This window comes from Thalassophryne amazonica, chromosome 8 (genome assembly GCF_902500255.1).
Source record: "Thalassophryne amazonica chromosome 8, fThaAma1.1, whole genome shotgun sequence".
Taxonomy (NCBI): domain Eukaryota; kingdom Metazoa; phylum Chordata; class Actinopteri; order Batrachoidiformes; family Batrachoididae; genus Thalassophryne; species Thalassophryne amazonica.
Genome location: NC_047110.1, coordinates 63,729,237 through 63,750,024, shown reverse-complemented (window position 1 = coordinate 63,750,024; position 20,788 = coordinate 63,729,237). Strand labels below are relative to the sequence as shown.

The following is a 20,788-nucleotide window of genomic DNA, read 5'->3' as shown; positions in this document are numbered from 1 at the left end:
GACAAATATACAAGAAATGCTATTGGTGCACAGGACAGGAGGATCCCATCTCTGGATGGAGCTGCACCTTAAACAGAAAGAAAAAACAGAATCAGGCATCAGAAAGACAAAAAATACTGTATAATTTGCCAGCATTAAACAACAAGAAAAACAGAGAAATACTAAGGTGATACTAGCCCTAAACTTCACTAAAAGACCCAGAATTTAGGTAAAGTTGAGGCCGTGGCCCACTCCAATTACTAATAAATGAATTAAAAGAGTAAAAAGCATAAAACAAAACTGTACCAGTATGCTAGCCATATGAAAGGGAAAATAAGTGCGTCTTAAGTCTGGACTTGAAAGTCTCCACAGAATCTGACTGTTTTATTGACGCAGGGAGATCATTCCACAGAACAGGGGCACGATAAGAGAAAGCTCTGTGACTCGTAGACTTCTTATTCACCTTAGGGACACAAAGTAGTCCTGCACCCTGAGAACGTAAAGCCCGGGCCAGTACGTAAGGTTTAATTAGGTCAGCTAGGTAGGGAGGTGCCAGTCCATGAATAATTTTATAGGTTAGTAGCAGAACCTGGCTGCAGCATTTGAACCAATTGGAGACCCCTAATGCTAGACTGCGGTAAACCAGAAAATAGAACATTGCAGTAGTCCAATCTAGAAGAGATAAATGCATGGATCAGGGTCTCAGCATCGGCCATAGACAGAATGGGATGAATCTTCGCTATATTTCGCAGGTGGAAGAAAGCAGTCCTAGTAATATTTCTAATGTGGAGGCCAAAGGACAACGAAGGATCAAAAATTACCCCAAGGTTCCTCACTTTGTCAGTGTGATGTACGACACACGAACCGAGGCTGAGTGTTAACTGGTCAAATTGATGCCGATGTCTCACTGGACCAAGAACCATCATTTCAGTCTTATCAGAGTTTAAAAGTAGGACGTTTCTAGACATCCAACTTCTCACTGCTGCAAGGCAATCTTCTAAGGATTTTTTGTGAACAAGATTACCAGCAGTTATCGGCATGTATAACTGAGTATCATCTGCATAGTAGTGAAAGGTAATCCCAAAACACCGCAATATGTGCCCAAGGGGTGCTATATAAAGGGAGAAAAGCAGAGGGCCTAAGACAGACCCCTATGGAACCCCAAATTTCATGTCACTAAGGTTAGAGGTAGTATTACTGTACAAAACACAGTGAGAACGACTGGTCAAGTATGACGTCAGCCATGCAAGGGCATTCCCAGTAATCCCAAAGAGATTTTCCAGCCTATCAAGTAGAATATGATGATCCACTGTATCAAATGCAGCACTGAGATCTAACAGCAACAGAACCGTAGTGGTGTCCGAATCCATTGTAAGCAGAAGATCATTCACCACTTTAGTGAGAGCCATCTCTGTGGAATGATATTTTCTAAAAGCAGACTGCAGTGGCTCAAAGAGATTATTCTCAGTTAGATAGCCTACGAGCTGCCGTGACACCACTTTTCCCAGAATTTTAGAGAAAAATGATAGATTTGATAACGGCCGACAGTTTGTCAATACACTAGGGTCAAGATTAGGTTTCTTAAGTAATGGTTTAATCACTGCAGATTTGAAACATTTAGGAACAGATCTAGAAGTTAAAGAAAGATTAATAATTTCCAGCACAGTCGGCCCAAGAGTGGGCCACAGGTCCTTAAACAGTTTTGTTGGTATAGGATCAAATAAACAGGTTGTGCTTTTTGTTGACATTACGAGTTTTGTCAGCATGCCTAGTGAGATACTGTTAAATTCTGTAAATCTAGGTAATACCTCAGTAGTGGCGCCCACATCAATAGCAGGGTGTAGTGGCTGGATTAAGGCATGCTGGGATATGTTTAACCTGATGTCTTCTATTTTCTTCCCAAAGTAATCCAGGAAATCTTGGGCTGTAAAAGGAGAGCGAACTACAGGTGGTTGTCCATGCAAAAGTGTTGCCACCGTGTTGAACAAGAACTTTGAGTTATGCTTGTTTTTGTTGATCAAATCAGAGTAGTAAGTCCGCTTTGCAGCCAATAATGCATGCTTATAGTCTAAGAGCATCACGCCACGCAAGGTGAAATACTTCTAATTTTGAACAACACCATTTCTGTTCTAGACCTCTTGCTTTATGCTTGAGGTCACGCAGTTAATCATTGAACCAAGGTGACTGTGATTTGGGGAAGCGCGGTTTTAACACAGGTGGTGCAATCATGTCGAGTGTACTTTTGAGCACTGAGTTTAAACTATCCACAAGTCTGTCTACTGACTGGGTATTTGTCAAATGTGAAGCTAAGACATCAGGCAATCTAGCTTCGACTTCAGTCTTAGTTGAGGAGTTGATGCATCACCGTAATGATATATACGAGATCTATGAGAAAAGTATCCGACCTTTTTATTGTATGCAAAAAATATATGGATTTGATTCATATGTTTTTCGTCAGCCAAGCTTGAACCTTCGTGTGCATGCGTGAGTTTTTTCACGCCTGTCGGTTGCGTCATTCACCTGTGGGCAGGCTTTGAGTGAGCACTGGTCCACCCCTCTCATCATTTTTTCATTGCGAGGAAATGGCGGAATGATTTGGGCTTTGTTCCATCTGAATTTTTTTCAGAAACTGTTAGAGACAGGCAGCTGGAAACCATTCGGAAAATTCACATGGCTTTCGGTGAAAATTTATGGGCTTCACAGAGATTACAGAGTGTTACTACCGCTTTAAGGACGGCCCATAATGGCGCCGGCGCGCCACGCTCCGAGCCGCAATCAACAGGCAGAAACCACCATTTCATTTCTAAACGGATGGCTGTGTTGATCCGGGACTGTCGTGTGCAATTTCTCTGGTTATCACAAGAGATGGACATCAGCCATTTTCCGTCAGATTTCACTTTTAACAAGAGATTTTGTCATGGAAAGCCGCGTGGAGGCTTCGCGCGTCACGACGGAGCCGCTGATGGAGCAAGACAAAGAACACCTCCGTTTTGGAGTGTCAGAAGACAAGTTGGGACATGCCTATCTCGGCTTTCAGTGGCTTACCAGTCGAGTGAGTATAAGAGAAATTGTGGAGAGCTGGGCATGTCCCAACTTGTCCTCTGACACTCCAAAACGGAGCTGTTCTTTGTCTCACTCCATCAGCGGCTCCGTCATGACGCGCGAAGCCTCCGCGCGGCTTTCCATGACAAAATCTCTTGTTAAAAGTGAAATCTGCCGAAAAATGGCTGATGTCCAGCTCTTGTGATAACCAGAGAAACTGCACACGACGGTCCCGGATCGACACAGCCATCCGTTTAGAAATGAAATGGTGGTTTCTGCCTGTCGAGCGCGGCGTGCCATGCGCCATTGTGGGCCGTCCTTAAAGCGGTAGTAACACTCCGTAATCTCTGTGAAGCCCATGAAATTTTCACCGAAAGCCATGTGAATTTTCCGAATGGTTTCCAGCTGCCTGTCTCTAATAGTTTCTGAAAAAATTCAGATGGAACAAAGACCAAATCATTCCACCATTTCCTCACAATGAAAAAACGACGAGAGGGGTGGACCAGTGCTCACTCAAAGCCTGCCCACAGGCGAATGACGCAACTGACAGGCGTGAAAAAACTCACGCATGCGCACGAAGGTTCAAGCTTAGCTGATGTAAAAACATATGAATCAAATCCATATATTTTTTGCATAAAATAAAAAGGTCGGCTACTTTTCTCACATACCTTGTAAGGTTGTTGTTCCACTAAACAAGGCAGGGAAACTGAAAACTTAATAAGTGAGTGATCAGACACCACTGATGTAAGAGGCATGATGTCAACATTCGTGACAGCAATACCACGTGTGAGAACCAGATCCAGGATATTTCCACTAATGTGCATCGAATCCCGAATGCATTGCCGAAATCCTAATGCATCCACAATTTCCATAAATGATTTGCAGAGGGGATCAGAAGGCTTATTTATATGAAGGTTAAAGTCACCAATGATCAGAATGTTATCTACACTAGTTGACAAGTTAGAGATGAACGCACCAAATTCATCTAAGAATTCAGAATATGGGCCAGGAAGCCTATATACAGTGACAAAGTAATACGACTAATTTTTATTCTTCTGACCTTGGCAATGTGTAATATCCTGAGCAGAGCGGAGAATCAGATGCTCAAACGAGTGATATTTGTAACCCCCAACAGCTAATAAGCTAAACCTAGATTTATAAATAAGAGCAACACCCCCGCCTTGCTTCGCATCACGAGGGACGTGACTAAATGTATATGCTGGTGGGCAGGCCTCATTTAAGGGGAGGACAGCTGTAGGTTTAAGCCAGGTTTCACATAGCCCAATCATATCTAAGTGATGATCAATAATTAGATAATTGATCAACAATTATTTTGAGGACAGTAATCTTATGTTAATGAGACCCAGTCTAAGGACCTCAGTGGGGTTGACAGTTGAACTCTTTGGGTTTAGGGGTGGTTCCAGAGTAGCATATATAAGATGCCTAGAAGTAGGTTTAGGTTTAAGACATTCCACGCGCGTTATAGGTAGCAGACACGAAATCTATGCTATTGCTGGAACAACCACTGGGCCATCCTCAATTTCAACATCATCCAATATAGTAATGGGTATTAAGTTTGGAAAGCATATCCCTCTATGATTTTTATGGACACGACTACGGAAGCAGGCCAGTCTCAACTTGTTGAAATTCCCTCCCTGGCAAATAAACTGCACTATCACCATAGTGGATTTTCTGCACTAAATTCCCCGCTAAGCTAATGGATTCCACACCCACATGTGTCATAAGCCTTGCAGGGTCTCTAATCACCTGCTCCGTGGCCTGATGTAGAGCTCTATCTATGTTCGCAGACAAGATGGCGGCGCCTTCCCCAGTAGGGTTTTGTTTTTATTTTGGTGGATTTTATTGGTTTTATCTTTTATATGCTGTATGTATTTATTTATTTATCTTGCACATTTCAGTTAGTTTTATTGTTAATTTTCTTATTTTTAATTTATTTCTTGACTATTGGGGTTTTATCTATTGTGATTCTACTGTATGTGCAGCACTTTGGAAAGTCTTTGTTGTTAAATGTGCTATATAAATAAAGTGGACTGGACTGGATTGAAAATGAGTAATTAAATAAAAGTAAGCAGGAATTACAAAAGTGACAAAATGACAAAAAGGAATTACACACTGATAAGCCATAAATTACGGCTCATCAGTGTGTAATTCCTTTTGTGAAGGAAAAAAAATACATAATACAATATTCTACAATCAAAACATTAAAGAACAGATTACCCATTTTATAGTAAATGTCACTCAATAAACTCAGTCCATAATCTGCGCATATATAATGAAAGGGACAGCGCTAAATGCACGCATTTGGGTAATTAATTTGTCATAAATGCGCTAACAACCAGTAACAAGTCAGGGGCGACTGGGTCAAGATATTTGATTTTCTTGCAGCAGAAGCAAGCTGCCCTGCTCCTGTCCTGTGTGTCATCACAGCAGCAGCCGTGCTCTCTGCTCTGTGTCCCCCTCCCTCCCTTTCTCCCTTTGGTGCGGACTGTGTGTCCTGTGGGGAGACAGGAGAGATGCGCAGAGCTGCGGTTGCTTGTTGACATTCATTCAGATTATGTTTTAGTTATTTCACCACTAAAACCGAGGTGGGTTTTTCGTGTCTTTCCCTTTTAAATCATGAAGTTTATATGTCCTCAGTGCTGATTATTAGCAAGTTTCCTGCGTGCGCGTTAAGATAGTTTTCGAGCTCGCCTCTCTTCTCAAAGAATTTGGTTAGCAGCTATTTTCCCTCATTTAGTTTTCTTTTCCTGTCTTTTTTTCCTCTCCTTTTTTTGAAATCCGGACTTTGATTTTTTAGGAAAGACATGTCTTGTTTCAACCTAAACACCTCTCCTCATGCTGTCAGATCCCGTTTGGGATGTGTGTGTGTGTGTGTGTGTGTGTGTGTGTGTGTGTGTGTGTGTGTGTGTGTGGCAGCGTGCCGCCTGTGGGCTTGGGCTAAACCATTGTACAACTGTACAGGGGTGGGAAGGGCCCTCAGAGATCTTTCAATGTTATTGTTAGAGCAGAATTATGTTTCGCAACATTTGTACATTCATTCTAATTATATTCTTTTAGAACACGAATTGTATGGACATTAATAACATGTAACACAAAAATGTATTTAATGCCAGTTTTTTGTGCCCCCCCCCCCCATGCTCCGGGCCCTGGGTACATAGTACCCTTTACCCCACCAGTCCGATGCCCCTGAGTTTACCTGAGAAAAGTTGGGAAACTGCATCACTTTTCCACAAGTAAACTTTGTAAAATGAACAACCCACTGTGTGATTATACTTGGATGAATTAAATTGTGTTTTAATTCTAAACTTATATGAATGTGAGGCAACTGGTTATCCAACTTTTCAGAAGTACGTAAATTTAACATATGAGAATTTACAGGGTAGCATAAAAATGTGCCGGAAAATAGCGTTCAGTCCAATCCTTGATAATGTGTTGACACAGCAGTGACATTTTGTGTTATTCAAAATAACTTCTCAAAATGATGTATCCAAATGAAATAATGCTGTGAGGATGATGGTCAAAATGCTGCAAAGCAAGAACACCAGGGGTGATGACGTTGTGTAAATCCTCTGTAAGCTTCGCCATTTAGCTACAGGCTGTTGAGATGAACAGGCTTTAAACCAGTACCTTGGTGCAGGCCACCAGCTGTGATGTGGACAAGGCACACTGTGTTGCAGCTGCGATCACCAGGTTCTGCAATATGGTGTCCTCTGCCACCTGGGCAACATTCTTGGCCTTCAAGACTAACATGGCAGCTGCATTGGCCACTGCTTTGGCCAGATTCATCAAGGTGTCCTGCAACATATTAATCAAAGTTCTTCAGTTAAACACAGCACAGCTGCTGATGTATGGCTGAGGGGACAAAGGATGTCATTGTTTAAATATTTAAACTCAGACATCTAGTCCATAAACTGCATTTATATTATTGCTCAAGCAGCCAGAAAATTAGCTCAGCCAAGCACAAACAATCCTTAAATGCTGCACTGGGTTTATCAACATTGTCATTCAACTTGATATTGCAGCTGTCTGAATGTATATTTCAGTGAAAAAGAAGCAGCAGCACAAAATTTAACATGTTTTATTGTCCGTCATGGGGCATGTAGTGTTTATCTGATAAGTTCCATCAACATCAGTGCATAACGTTTTGACAAATATTTGGAGATCCATCTTACGATATAAAGAATTTGGGAATAAATAATTAAATAAATAAATAAAGTGTGGCATGGTGACTTAGTGGTTAGCACCCCCCGTGACCCTTGAATGGAGTAAATGGGTATACAAAATAAATGAAGGAATAAATACAAACTCCACGATCCACACCTGGAAGGTGGCCAACACTGAAATTCAATGGGTTATTGTTCTTGATAAGAAAAATCTTTTTTTTCCACTTTCATGCAGATTAGCTAAAAACATTGTGAGAATTTGATCAAAATGTTGAGAAATGCCATATTTTGCAATGTAAAACACAGTAAGAAAATCCACATGAAGTAACAGCTTAAGGTGATTACATAAATATGTAAACATGTTTTCCTATTTAGCCAGCAGTGTCATAGGAACAACGAGTGAGTTGTATCCAACCTGGAACTTTTCATCAGTCTCGCCTTCCCCCATGTGACGAAGCAGGTCCCCACTGGCCTGTCCAATGTTTCCTGCTGCAGTCAGCACTGTCTGCCTGGACTGAATGGGGGTGACATCATCACATTTACACCAGCCTGTTCTCACACAAGCCTTAACATACTCTTTTGCCAGAGATCTTCAGTTGAACAATGATATTAATAAAGAAAAAAGCATGGTGCACATTATTATATCTTCATTTGTTGGCTGCTGGAATTACAGGAGAGGATAAAGTAACAGCACAGTTGTCAGAGAGCCTCACCTCAGTGGCTGCAGGCTCAACAGATCTGAGCAGATCTGACACAGCTCCTGCCAGCATCCTGGCAGCACCCATGAGCTTGTGCCCGCTGCCCACCTCATCGTCCATCAATGCCGCGAGCAGCTTGACACCCTTGGACATTTCTGTGAGGTTGGATGAGATGGTAGTGATGGCACAGCCCACCGCTGTGTAGTCAGTTTCTGCAGGTTCACCTGTAAGAAAAAAGCACCATTTTAATTTACCAAACTGCTGCCGTGCTGATTTATAGTTAGGGTCATAGATATCCAGACATCCACAAAGTCTACTATATCACATTGCAGCCTAAACTTGAAGGCTTCGAAAGCTGTAGTCGGAGGTTTAATGTGTAGTCACGCTGTGACAGGTTGAGTAAACTGGTTCGAATACATTTAAATAATTTGTCCAGTAGCAAAAATTACCTAATCTGTCGGTCTTCAGTGGAGTTAGGGCTCTGATAAAAGGAGTGGACAACCACCAAAACCAAACAAGGCCATTCCAGAAAGCTAACATTAAGCTTTGCCATGCTCCCTTTGCAGCTGCTGTTTTACTTTCATCAAGTGAAATGAAAACTCAGCTGGATTCATGCCAAGTGATTGACTTGGCCAAGAAAGCTAACATTAAGCTTCTGGAATGGCCTTCCCAAAGTCCAATCTCAACCGTATTTAAGAATTTGTGTACAACCCCAATTCCAATAAAGTTGGGACGTTGTGTGAAATATAAATAAAAACAGAATACAATGATTTGCAAATCCTCTTCAAACTACATTTAACTGAATACACCACAAAGAAAAGATATTTAATGTTCAAACTGATACTTTTTTGTTTTTGTGCAAATATTTGCTCATTTTTAAATGGATGCCTGCAACACATTTCAAAAAGCTTGGACAGGGGCAACAAAAGACTGGGAAGTTGATGAATGCTCAAAGAACACCTGTTTGGAACATTCCACAGGTGAACAGGTTAATTGGATGGCTACCAAAAGTGTCTAGTCAAGTTGCAGCTTGCTAAGGGGCATTTAATCAGATATTAGTGGGAGTGTATGTATATATGTGAGCGTGTATGTATAATTTTGACTCTGTGTGGATGAGAGAAGATCCAAAATAAACTTGTCCAACTAATTCTTTTTTCTTATTAAGTCATTAATGATGTATGCTGTACAATCATTCCCAATCACACTATGTTCCTTCCCTGGCTATTGCTCTGCCATGCTCCCTTTGCAGCTGCTGTTTTACTTTCATCAAGTGAAATGAAAACTCAGCTGGATTCATGCCTCGTGATTGACTTGGCCAAGACATTGCATTATTGTTTTGTTTAAAAAAAGCTCAAGTTGCTTTCACTGTATGCTTCAGGCCATTGTCCATCTGCATCATGACACATCCAATGAGATTTCAAGTACTTGGCTGAATACAAGCAGATCAATCATAAACACTTAAAAATGTTCTTGCTGTTTTTGTCACAGCAACAATAAATTCAATCAAGGCCATTTCAACTGAAGGAAACAAAGCCAGTTGGAGAAACTCACATGATCGTTAATTAAAAGTAGTCAGTTTCCTTATTCCAAATTCTTTGCAGACACTGAGAATACATCACCCATCACTAGACTTTGTCTCTTCTCTGTTGATTGTCTGCCACTTCCTGCTTGTTTTTTTGGTCTCTTAGCATCATGTTTTGCCTTCAGCAAGTGAAAACCCTGCTCAGTTTGACTCAAGTCAAGTGAATGAAATGACCATTAGAGAACATCCAACATGTTTGTTTTACAAAACTATCATACTGCTTTTATCATCAGTCACACCATGAAAAAATACTAAGGATGCAATAACCTAATATATCTGCAAATTTACATTTTGTGGTAAACCTTCTGTATGCACTCTGGTGAAGTCTTCTCTAGACTGATTACTTTGAGAAAAAAAAAATGCTAATTTCATTAACTGCTAATTTCAACTCGACGCAGCCATTATTTGTAAATCCAGCACCCACATCCTCTAAATAACAATACAACTTGTGCTCCTGTGGGTGTGTTGCTCTAAACAATTAATTGCACACTGATATCTTCTCTCAAAAATAAGCTTTTGTATTGCAGACAAGCAAAAACCTGGTCTAAAGCCCAGTGTTATCTAGTGCTGTAAAAAGAAACGGCTTCAGTGAGATGTTTGAGAAATAAGTGCATTCACAACATACCTATGCACTACCAGCACATGTCATCAGCAGTTACCTGTAACACTAATATGAGAGATTTTTTTTTTCTTTTTCTCTGCTGGGCTTGTTTTTGTTTGTTTCTGTAACAGCTCTTTGAACTTGCCACCTTAGACTTCATATTAACAGTTAACAGCAGCATCATCCAAATGCAACATTTGAACTCAACTACAGAATGAAATATTATATACCCAATTGTAAATGCAGTGATAAAGGAGTAATGTCATGCACCTCGCCAGAGAATAATTGAGCAGCCAACAGTCCAATTATTTTAGTTATTTGAAAAATGGGGATCTGGATTTAAAACGTGTTGCAATTTCGACACAGTTCATTTGAGTTGGACATAAGTCAATTCGATTAAATGGACTGCATTTATATAGGGCTTTTACATCTGCAGACGTTCAAATCGCTTTACAAAAATCCTGCCACTAAGATGAACTTCAGAACATTTCAAGATTTATCTGGAGAAATATTGATCAATGAAAATAGGACAGTGACTGCTTAATGCAGGCCTGAGAAACATGTTTATTGATTCACACCTTGGGGCTACAAAGGGCAATTTCCTTCAGAGCTTTGTCCAGCAGTCTTCATAAACCAGATTTCTGGTGCTCAAATAAATGAAAACAGATAATGACATCCACAGCCAGTCTGTTTATTATTCTTCATTGCACTCACCTGCAGTGAGATTGACCACAGATGCTGTTCCAGCAGTGATGGCATCAACCTGAGAGTGGATTTCATGTTTGGATTCATCCACTTTGTTCTGAACCCAAACCCGGGATGCCTTTTGGAGGAGGAGGAAATTTGAGAGCCATTGGCTTTCATCACAGTGGGTGATTTTCAGTTCAAATAAACTTTCTCACGAAGGCTTAAAGGACAAGGGTTTACAACTCCTACAACTTTAGACATTCTTTAGTATTAAACTTGCCCTACACATGTACACTTCTGCCACCTAAGCATATGAAACCTAAAAAATAAGATGGACTTTAGTATCATGAGAATATTTGGCTGATTCTAAGTTACTTTTCCTGTGCAACGTTAGTAGCAGAAACATTAAAAGGCGTGACAAGGGATAAAGTACTATAACAAAGAATCATGGAACACATTATGTTTACTAGCTGTGTTTGGATGATTTGTACATAGTTAAAAGTACCAATCTACATTATGCCATGTGATCAATCCATATCACATCCATTCTTTAGTATTTTTTACAAAGTGTGGAATAGATGATGCAAAGACTCACCAAATCATGACCCAGTGGAGGAAGGTTATCCACATGTCCCAGGTCAGACTGAGCCTGTTGCACTGCCTGCATGCTGGTGTTGATGGTCCCCATTAGAGCCTGCTGGGCCAAACTCTGCAAACAACCCACAGAGATATGCAACGTGCAAAAGGTGAAATAACAACAAGCTTTAACTGGAATGCCATTCAAAAAGTGTCTTACATGTTTAACACTCACTAATGCAAATTATTCCTTTGTGATTGTGGTGACCAAGTGGTTGGTGCACTTGGTTTCAGTGTGGAAGGGTCCTGGTTCAATCCCCACACCCGCTCATGTCTCCACGTAATGTGGAGTTGTGTCAGGAAGGGCATCCGGCATAAAAGTTCTGCCAAAATCAACATGTAGATCCACCTCAGATCTGCTGTAGCGACCCTGAGTGAAAACCAGGGCAGCAGCTGAAGGGACTTACTGTTCCTTTGTGATTCACTCACACACACTCATCTTCAACAGCTTAGTCCAAAATTAAGGGTCGTGGGGGAGCTGGGGCTGAGGCCTATCCCAGCAGCCACAGAACGCGAGGCGGGGTTCACCCTGGACATGGACGCCAGTCTGTCGCAGGGCCACATATAGACAAACAAACACATTCACACCCACACGCACACCTACGGATAATGTGAAGTTTCCAGTCCATCTAACCTGCTTGTCTTTGAATGTGGGAGGAAGGCAGAGCACCCAGAAAGAACCCACACAAACATGGGGAGAACACACAAACTCCACACAGAAAGGCCACAGGCGGGAATCGAACCCATGACATTCTTGCTGTGAGGCAACAGTGCTAACCACTAAGCCACTGTGCTGCCCCCTTTGTGATTCAGTGTTACCGTGATATGTGGATCTGTCCAACCTTGATGTCATCAATTCTGTCCAAAATTTAACTACTTTATCCTCAACTAACACACAACTGTTCCACCATGTTTAATCCATAGTGATTCCAAATTGCTTGAGTTAAACAGCCATGACCTTCGGACTGACCTTCGGACTGACCTGTCAAAGTGACCCAAGGTCAAAATGCCATGTGATCAAATGAATGTTGAAATGAATTCACAACAGATTGTAGCATTAAGCATTGATGAATCTATAACCAAATCACCAAAATAGCTGCTACAAATCATTTGCCCTTTCATGGTCAAGCAAGATCAAAAGTCATATGTCCAAGAGAAAGGTATTTTATGACTTCATCACTGGGGAGGTGATGGCCTAGTGGTTAAGCGTTGGGCTTGAGACCAGAGGATCCTCAGTTCCAATCCCAGCATTAAGCCCCTTTCACACCGGGGCTGCTCCCAGTTGCTCCCTGTAGCATCATGACGACGCAGGAATGTCTGCGTCGGGTGCGCACAACAGGGGGCAGAGAGGAGGTGAGAATGCAGCCTGCAGGTTCTGCGCACAGAGAAGTCACAGTGCACAGTGTGGCTGCAGCCACACTGTGCACTCTGATTTCTCTTCTAGTTTATATTTGTTCTTGTGCTGAGTTCTGTTATAGTTTATCTTTCCTCCTTTGACTGCGGCGAGATGCGTGAACGAACCGTCCGTGAGTAAATGTGGAGATGTCTGGAGTTATAGTTGATGTGGACATGTCATGTCTCTGACAATCAGTCTGTGAGCAGGACTTGTGTCCTTTTTTTCCAACTGTGATGAGAGAGTTTGAGGGGAGAACAAGGAACTAACTACCTGCAGCCAGACAGTTTTTTCCTTTCTTGTTCACATGTGTGTGCATGAACGAATCATCCATAAGTGGACTGGAGATGTCAGGACTTTTTAGTGAATGTCTCTGGCAATCAGTCTGTGAGCAGGACTTTTATGGATTTTATTTAAACACATTTGTGAGAGAAGAAGCTGCCTCACAGTGCCTCTCTTCACCAGACAGTGCCACACAGAGAGGAGCTGCAGCTACAATCAGCATTTTTTTTTCTGTGTTTTTTTTATTTAAGCGTGTAGTTTTTACTGCATTGTGTACATGGTATAAAAACAATCCTGCGTGATTTATACTGTGGGAACAATGGAACACAGCAGAAATCATAAATTGGCGTCGGGTAATGTTGTCTTGTGAGGGTGTGGCTTCCAGTCACGCTGAGTACCGTCCTGTTGCTCTGACTTGCGCTGAAACCACTTAATTCTGCGTCGAGCAGAGGACGCCAAAAAATTAACCATGTTTAATTTTTGTTTGCGCCCCTTGCACTGTTGTGGTGACAAGCTGCATCGTCTCGGCACGGCTTCCATGCGCCATCGTCATAACGACGCACAACGCAACTGGGAGCAGCCATGGTGTGAAAGGGGCTTTACTGGAAAATCACTAAGGGCCCTTGGGCAAGGTCCATAATTCCAGTTGCTCCTGGTGTGTAGTGAGCGCCTTGCATGGCAGCACAGTGGACATGCACCTAAGATGAAAATTTCAGACCCCTCCATGATTTCTAAGTGGGAGAACTTGCAAAATCGCAGGGTGTTCAAATACTTATTTTAGTAGTATCCTTGCATGTACTACTGGTGCATGTGTGTGTGTGTGTGGTAAATAACTGTGCCTTGTATGCACGTGCAAAATTTTGAAACATCCAGATTTCTTTATTATAACTTCTATAAACCACAAGAGACAAATGAGATGATTTGTGGAGGGGAAAACATGTTTCATGCCATCTCTCATACAGAGTAATTTATACAGTCCATTATGGGTCAGTGGAGACAGCAGGAAGAACCACAAGCATTATTTCTAATACCACAGATCAGATTTACAAAACGCGAGAGAGAACAGGGAATTTTAATAATGCTATAATTTTAATAATGCTATGCATTGATGAGTCTAGCAGTGAGGTCAGATCATTTACATTTTACTAAGTGCCCAGTCACACGGCACTTAACGAAGGGCAACAAAGCCCAAATGAAACAAGAAATCTGGACTTTCGTTGGCATCATATAATCTTCGCACAGCTTTGTTCCTGTAGTTGGCACTTCGTCAGAATTTTTAAACTGTTGAAAAACTTGAACGAATGCTGCCGAAAACCTCAATTTGTCCGTATTTCGTTTTGCTATAATTCTTGATGGTTTCTTGTTGTTGGCTTAGTTTTTGTAATGTTAGCGGTTAGTTTGACTTTGTTCGATCAGCTGAATGTCTTCATACAGTACAGAAGCCGGTTCGTAAGCACTTTTCTGGGGAAGAGATGTAGCTCCTCTGTGGCGGAGCTGGTTTGTGCGGTGTGTGGCTTCTGCCGCTGCATGTAATGTGGCAATTGCTGCTGCGGTCATGAGATGGTGCTGGCGGGCCAGGAAGAATTTCACAGCCTCCTCCGCCAGTGCACGGCTGTCCATGATCATAGTATTGTTCCAGCGCTGTGCGCACCAGAGGAGAGTTGCTGCAAAAGAAGTCCAGCCGGAGCTGCAGCATTCTGTCCATGAACTCTGAAGAGCTTGCTGTCCTCCAGCCTGCGCAGAGAGAAAAGCCTACTGGCCCTTTCAGTCTGACAGTTCAAAGGTTTTGAGGAAGTGATCCTTGATCACTGTGTATTGGTTCACAGCAGGGGGGCTTTGCAGGCATGTGATCAGCCTTGTTTGTTTCCGTGTACCTGAGGGCTGACACGACATAATAATATTTCGTGTCATCTGCTGTGATCTCTCAGAGCGAACTGCGCCTTGTTGTGTGCAAACCAGGCGGCAGTTTACAGAAGCGAGACTTTGAGCATCAAGTGTAGAAAAAGTTCCAGCAGCAGTGGACATTTGTGTGTGAACAGCTTTGATCCACAGAGGTGTGACAAAACCCAGTGTGATCGCAAATGGCTTCATTCTTTTCTGAACGTCTGACTTGCTAAATCGTGTACGAGACAGTCCTTTTTGTGCACGCGTATATGTGCACGTGCGCTACAACACATCCAAACACTGAATGCATTCATCCAGAGTGAATCAGCTGGAGAGAAGGTGAATCGCGGGCGTGTGTCTGAGCCACGTGATCAGAACTGGTAATCAAACCCACGCACGTATGTGTGACTGCTTGATCCACACAGCCACAATGTCGGTGATCAGAAACACCAGGGGTTTTTTTTTTTTTTAAAGGCAGAGATACAGACAGCTTCTCTCTCTCTCTCTTTCTCCCTCTGTCAATGCTGAAACAAGAGACGGACAGTTTTAATTTTGCTTAAGTGAGTTTAAATGGAAATATTTTCTACTTTTTGTGGGGGGGGCAACACAAAAGGACTCTGAACTTTGCGATCTGATGTTCCCAGCCCTGACAAGGAAGCAGTGTGTAGCACTGTACATCTTCAAACCAGAGTTCCGTTTGCTTTACTGTTTTGAAAACGGAGCACATTTCTACAATGCAAACAAACAAACAAATAAATAAATAAAATAAAGGCAGGAGTGCGGCAAGGGCTACACACAACAGAACACATACCTTAAAATCAAACATATGCAGCTGCAAGCAAATCTACAAAATGCAACAACACGCAAAAAACGCTGAGTATGCGCACATTTCGGGTGTACAGAAGATTAGAGTTTTGTTATTTGAGAGATTTGAGAAATATTTGGTGTGTTTACAGTGTGTAATTTTGGTGGAGTATTTAGCGTGTGTGGTTAGTGTGGTGGTATTTTTTTTTTTTTCAAAAATGAGGCGTCTTATGAATGTTGAGCAAGCACTTCAGTGTTTTTTTTTTTTTTTTAACTGGAGCAAGACGGAGTGCGCAGCGTGTCATCAGGGTTTGAACCAGATAGTGAGGATTCTGATAATGAAGGAGCTGATCCCTCTTTTGTTCTGGATGGGGAACAAGAGCAGGTGGCTCCACCGACGTGCGCACAGATCTCCACAGTGGGTCGGATCACGCGCTTTTGTTTGCAGCTTCTCAAAGACTCAGGCACTACAAGCTCCATCCCAGCGCCGAGTCCTAGAATGCAGAGATGCAGCCACACACTGCTCCAGCAGTGGCTCCAGGCACGTTTCGTTTAAAGCGTGGAGATCAGCGTTAGCTTAAGTTTAGCTTTGTTCCTCTTTCGTTCCTTTTGCGCTCTTGATTTGCAGGCTATTCAGTGATAAAGCTTGTTCGTCCACCTTTTCTCAATGATTTGCGACTTTTTTACTTTTTCCCCTTCATTCAGGAATTGTCGTATGCCGTGTGACCAGGCCATTAAATATCACTTAAAGTATGATGACCCAGGCAGAGAGAGAGAGAGAGAGAGAGAGAGAGAGAGAGAGATAGTTATACTCACCAGTGGGGGCATGTGACCTCTGTGCATTTGTCCTGTGGTGATTTGCTGCTGGGCTGGTGGCATAGTACCCACATTGAAGGTGTCAGGCCCACCAATAGACCCTGAACGAATGATACCCGGTAGTGCTACTGATCCATGCTCCACACGACCCACACGATTAAACTGCTGCTGCAGAATTGTTGACCTTATACAGAAGGAATAAACACACTGTATTACACAAAAATTATTATATCATTTGCCTGTATCTGATATTCATGCAAGCAGGGATCAAATTTGGTAAATTACGATTGTGTCTGGTTATGACTTTTTCCCAGTGATCACTCATGTTTGTCAGGGATGTGGTCTGGCTCCAACACTGTTCAGTGCTTGCACTGACTAGGTGCTGGGCAGGGTTGTGGAAATCAGTGGTTTAGATGCCTTCACTGGTGAGGAAAGGTTTACTCAACTTGAGTTTGAGGCAACTCTGTTGTGATTTGGCGTAAATAACTTGAAATTGAAATGGACTTTGTGTACGATGCTGTGATCTCTGCAGAATCAATGGATACCCTAATTGCAACACTTCAGAAGCTCAGTGACGAGGGAGTATCTAGATTGTGATCAGCTGTGATCAAGACTAGGGTCCAGGTTTTAAACGCTTCCTTCAGAACTGTATCTCTACACAGTGAAAGTGTTGAACTTGTCGACACATTCATTTATCTCCGTAGTGACATTCAGCCTCAACTCTCAGCCTTTGACATCGGGAGAAGACTGAGACAAGCATATGGAGTTGAAGTTGCTGGACAAAGGTGTTTGGTGATGCTGTATCTTTGCTGATATCTTTGGTGGTTATAAGTCTTAACCAGTGATCAATGACTGGATGTCTTTGGTCTTTTCAGAGGATTGTTGGATCTCAATGGAATGACTCTGTGTGTAATGACCGTTTAATGAAGGAGACTCAGATGAGAAATATTGCTTACATTGTAAGAGAACATAGCTACAATATTTTTGCAATGTAGTGCATCTTTCTGTACATAATCTAGCACACAGTTGCCTCAGTGTTGAGGACTCCTGCAGCTAGCTGGAGAAGGCCAGGTTGACACTCACATTTCACCTGGCTGCAACCTAAATAAAATTATGTAGGGGAAAATTAATTATCAAGACACCAACTTTGATCCATGGCTGCTCCTTTGTATTTCTTTTCATGGAGCTTTCCTCTAGAAACGTATCACATCAACTTGTCAGTGTTTTTTTTTTTAATTTACTTTAGTTTTTCTGTCTGTGTTGTGTGACTTTTCTTTTATCTTATTTTTACGCGGGATCTTTCGTTTGTGAGAACTGCTCAAGTTGAAAATATAACTGTTATGCCTTTAGATCTTGCAAATTACGATAGCATAATTAAAACAATTATCATACTAACAACTTTTCCCATGCTGAGGATGCGTTGTCATAAAAAAATATCCCATAGAAATAAACGTCTGTTTTCCTCCTGAGCTCAACAGATGCTCCTGACTCTATTGGTTAATATAGCTTGTTTTGAGAGACAGCAATTATGTTTTTATGCTGAAAACCACAATATGAGTCAGTTGGCCTATATGCTGCAGGAACATGATGCCCCATTCTGTCAGTGTGAGTCCTCGTAGAGTCATGTGGATTTCCAGTGACAACACATTTCCGAGGTCTGTGTAATAACATTTTGGTACTTTATCATTACTTAAATTTCAAAATTAGAAGAGCCCACACACACATTCACACAAAATGAATAAATAAACAAATAAATACAATAAAACTTGCATATAATTGATTCTGGTGGACCAGTGAATTTTGTCCATTATAATCGAAATCTGCTATACGGAGCACTCCTAAAAGTTTTAAATGATCTCCTCTTAACTGTTGACTCTGGTTGCTCCAGGATTTTAGTTTGTTCGATCTGACAGCAGCCTTCACACATGGTTGATCACTGTATTTTAGTGTCCCATCTGGAGCATTATGCTGGTTTTAAAAGCACAGCACTGGACTGGTTCAAATCATATCTTAGAGACCGAAGTTTCTCTGTATACCTTGGGCCTCACCAGTACAGTTCAGCACCCTTAAATTATGGTGTTCCACAGGACTGTTTTAAGCCCCGCCCTTTTTTCCACTTTATATGTTGCCACTAGGCACCATACTCTCAAAGCATAACATGACCTTTCATTTTTATGCAGATGACCTGCAGATTTATTGCCATTTAAATTCCCCTCGAATTCTGCTGCTATTTTGGTAAATTGTCGGCAGGAAGTAAAAATTTGGTTGGCCCAAAACTTTTTGAATGCTCAATCAGGAAAAAAAAAAAAAAAAAAAAAAAAACTGCTCACAGGGACGAGGAAGCGGGAGCATATTACCCCTGTGCTTGCATCTCTCTATTGGCTCCCAGTTACATTTATGATTGATTTCAAGATTCTGTTGTTTGTGTTTAAGTGTGTAAATGAGTTGGCTCCTGAATACCTCTCTTAGCTTTTGACTCCATATGGACCAGTCACATCAGTGAGGTCTGAAAACCAGCTTTTATTAAATGTGCCCAGATCTTGATTAACGACTAGAGGTGATCTGGCCTTTTTGGTGGCTGCACCCAAACATTGGAACAGTTTACCATTACACATCAGAGCTGCTCCAACTCTTGAGACTTTTAAATCTGCTCTTAAGACTTACCTTTTTGTTTTGCCTTTTAATACAATATAAGCTTCATGTGTCTGTGTTTTTTTTTTTTCACTGTTAGTGGAAAAGTGACAAATCACCAGTGGTGGGCACAGATAACCAAAAAATTAACTTCGATAACAGCTAATCAGATAACTGAAAAGTTATCTTTGATAAAGATAAAACGATAAACCACCCAAAAATGTATCGGAAGTTACAGATAACCGATAAATTCCAGTATCGTCTCTGGTACATTTGCAACTACTAATAATCTGAATTTGAGTTTTAACACTACGATCGCTTCTAGTAGCATTAAAAACAACAACAGACCCAAACAATGAGCCCAAACTTCTGTCTTTGAACATCCTGCCCCCTGCTGGAAGCTCTTGTTTACTACACGGCTTCCAGCACAGAAGCACCCTGAGAGCAGCCACAGAGCCAGCTCTCTACCAATCACAATGCTCCGGTCAGGCGTAGGTCTTGGAAAATAAAGTCATGCTGACTTATGGTTTGGTGTGAATACTGATAGAATAACTCCATTAATGTCAATTCTGTCATTTGTACAAGTTAAAATATAACATATATCTTTTAATGTTGAATAATGCACTAATTCTGAGGTTTTGTAACAAACAGACAGATCACAAAGGATTCTGGGTAAAAGTGCCTCTGCTAAACACTGATTGGTTCAGTCATTCATAATGTAAACCAACACGTTAATGTGACGTGTGTCGTGTGTTGGTGTTTACAGATAAATGTGCTTTTGTAAAATATGCCATTTTTTATTTGTAAAAAAAGGCATTTTCAAAAAAAAAAAAAAAAAAAAAAAAGCCAAGTTGTAATTAGATAACCGTCTGATATAACCCGTGTCAAAATAAATGGAACACTGCCATGATCTACTGGTGCCTATCTCAGCTTTCAGTGCTCACCAGTCGAGTGAGTATAAGAGAACTTGTGGAGAGCTGGACATGTCCAAACTTGTCCTCTAACACTCCGAAACGGAGGTGTTATTTTGTCTCGCTTCATCAGCGAATCGGTCGTGACGCGCGAAGCCTCCGCGCGGCTTTCCATAACAAAATCTCTTGTTAAAAGTGAAATCTGCCGGAAAATGGCTGATGTCCAGCTCTTGTGATAACCAGAGAAAGAGCACACGACGGTCTCGTATCCACAGAGCTATCAGCTTAGAAATGATCCAGTTTTTTGTGCCGCGACATCCCAGCTCGGTGCGCGGCGCACCGACCGTCCTTAAAGGGGTCCTTAAAGCTGTAGTTAAAGTCCTTATTCTCTGTGAAGCCCATAAAATTTTCACCAAAAGCCAGATAACTTTTTCGAATGGTTTCCAGGTGCCAATCTCTAACAGCTTCTGAAAAAATTCTGATGGAAAAAAAGTCCTTTTCATTCCGCCATTTCCAGACAATGAAAATCTGACGAGGGGGCGGGACCACTCCTTCCACAAGGCGTGCTCACAGGCAAATGACGTCACCAACAGGCGTGGAAAAACTCACGCATGCGCACGAGGGTTCAAGCATGTGTGACGTAAAAACATATGAATGA

At 41.7% G+C, this 20,788-nt stretch overlaps 1 protein-coding gene across 1 annotated transcript in view; it reads right to left on the bottom strand.

The window, feature by feature from the left end:
* The window catches only part of tln2b (talin 2b), a 239,193-nt gene that overhangs the window by 147,768 nt on the left and 70,637 nt on the right, over nt 1–20,788 (bottom strand). The window contains 6 exon segments of the mRNA XM_034176485.1: nt 6,670–6,837; nt 7,621–7,719; nt 7,919–8,127; nt 10,801–10,909; nt 11,369–11,482; nt 16,589–16,772. Coding sequence (XP_034032376.1) covers nt 6,670–6,837; nt 7,621–7,719; nt 7,919–8,127; nt 10,801–10,909; nt 11,369–11,482; nt 16,589–16,772 — 883 coding nt within the window.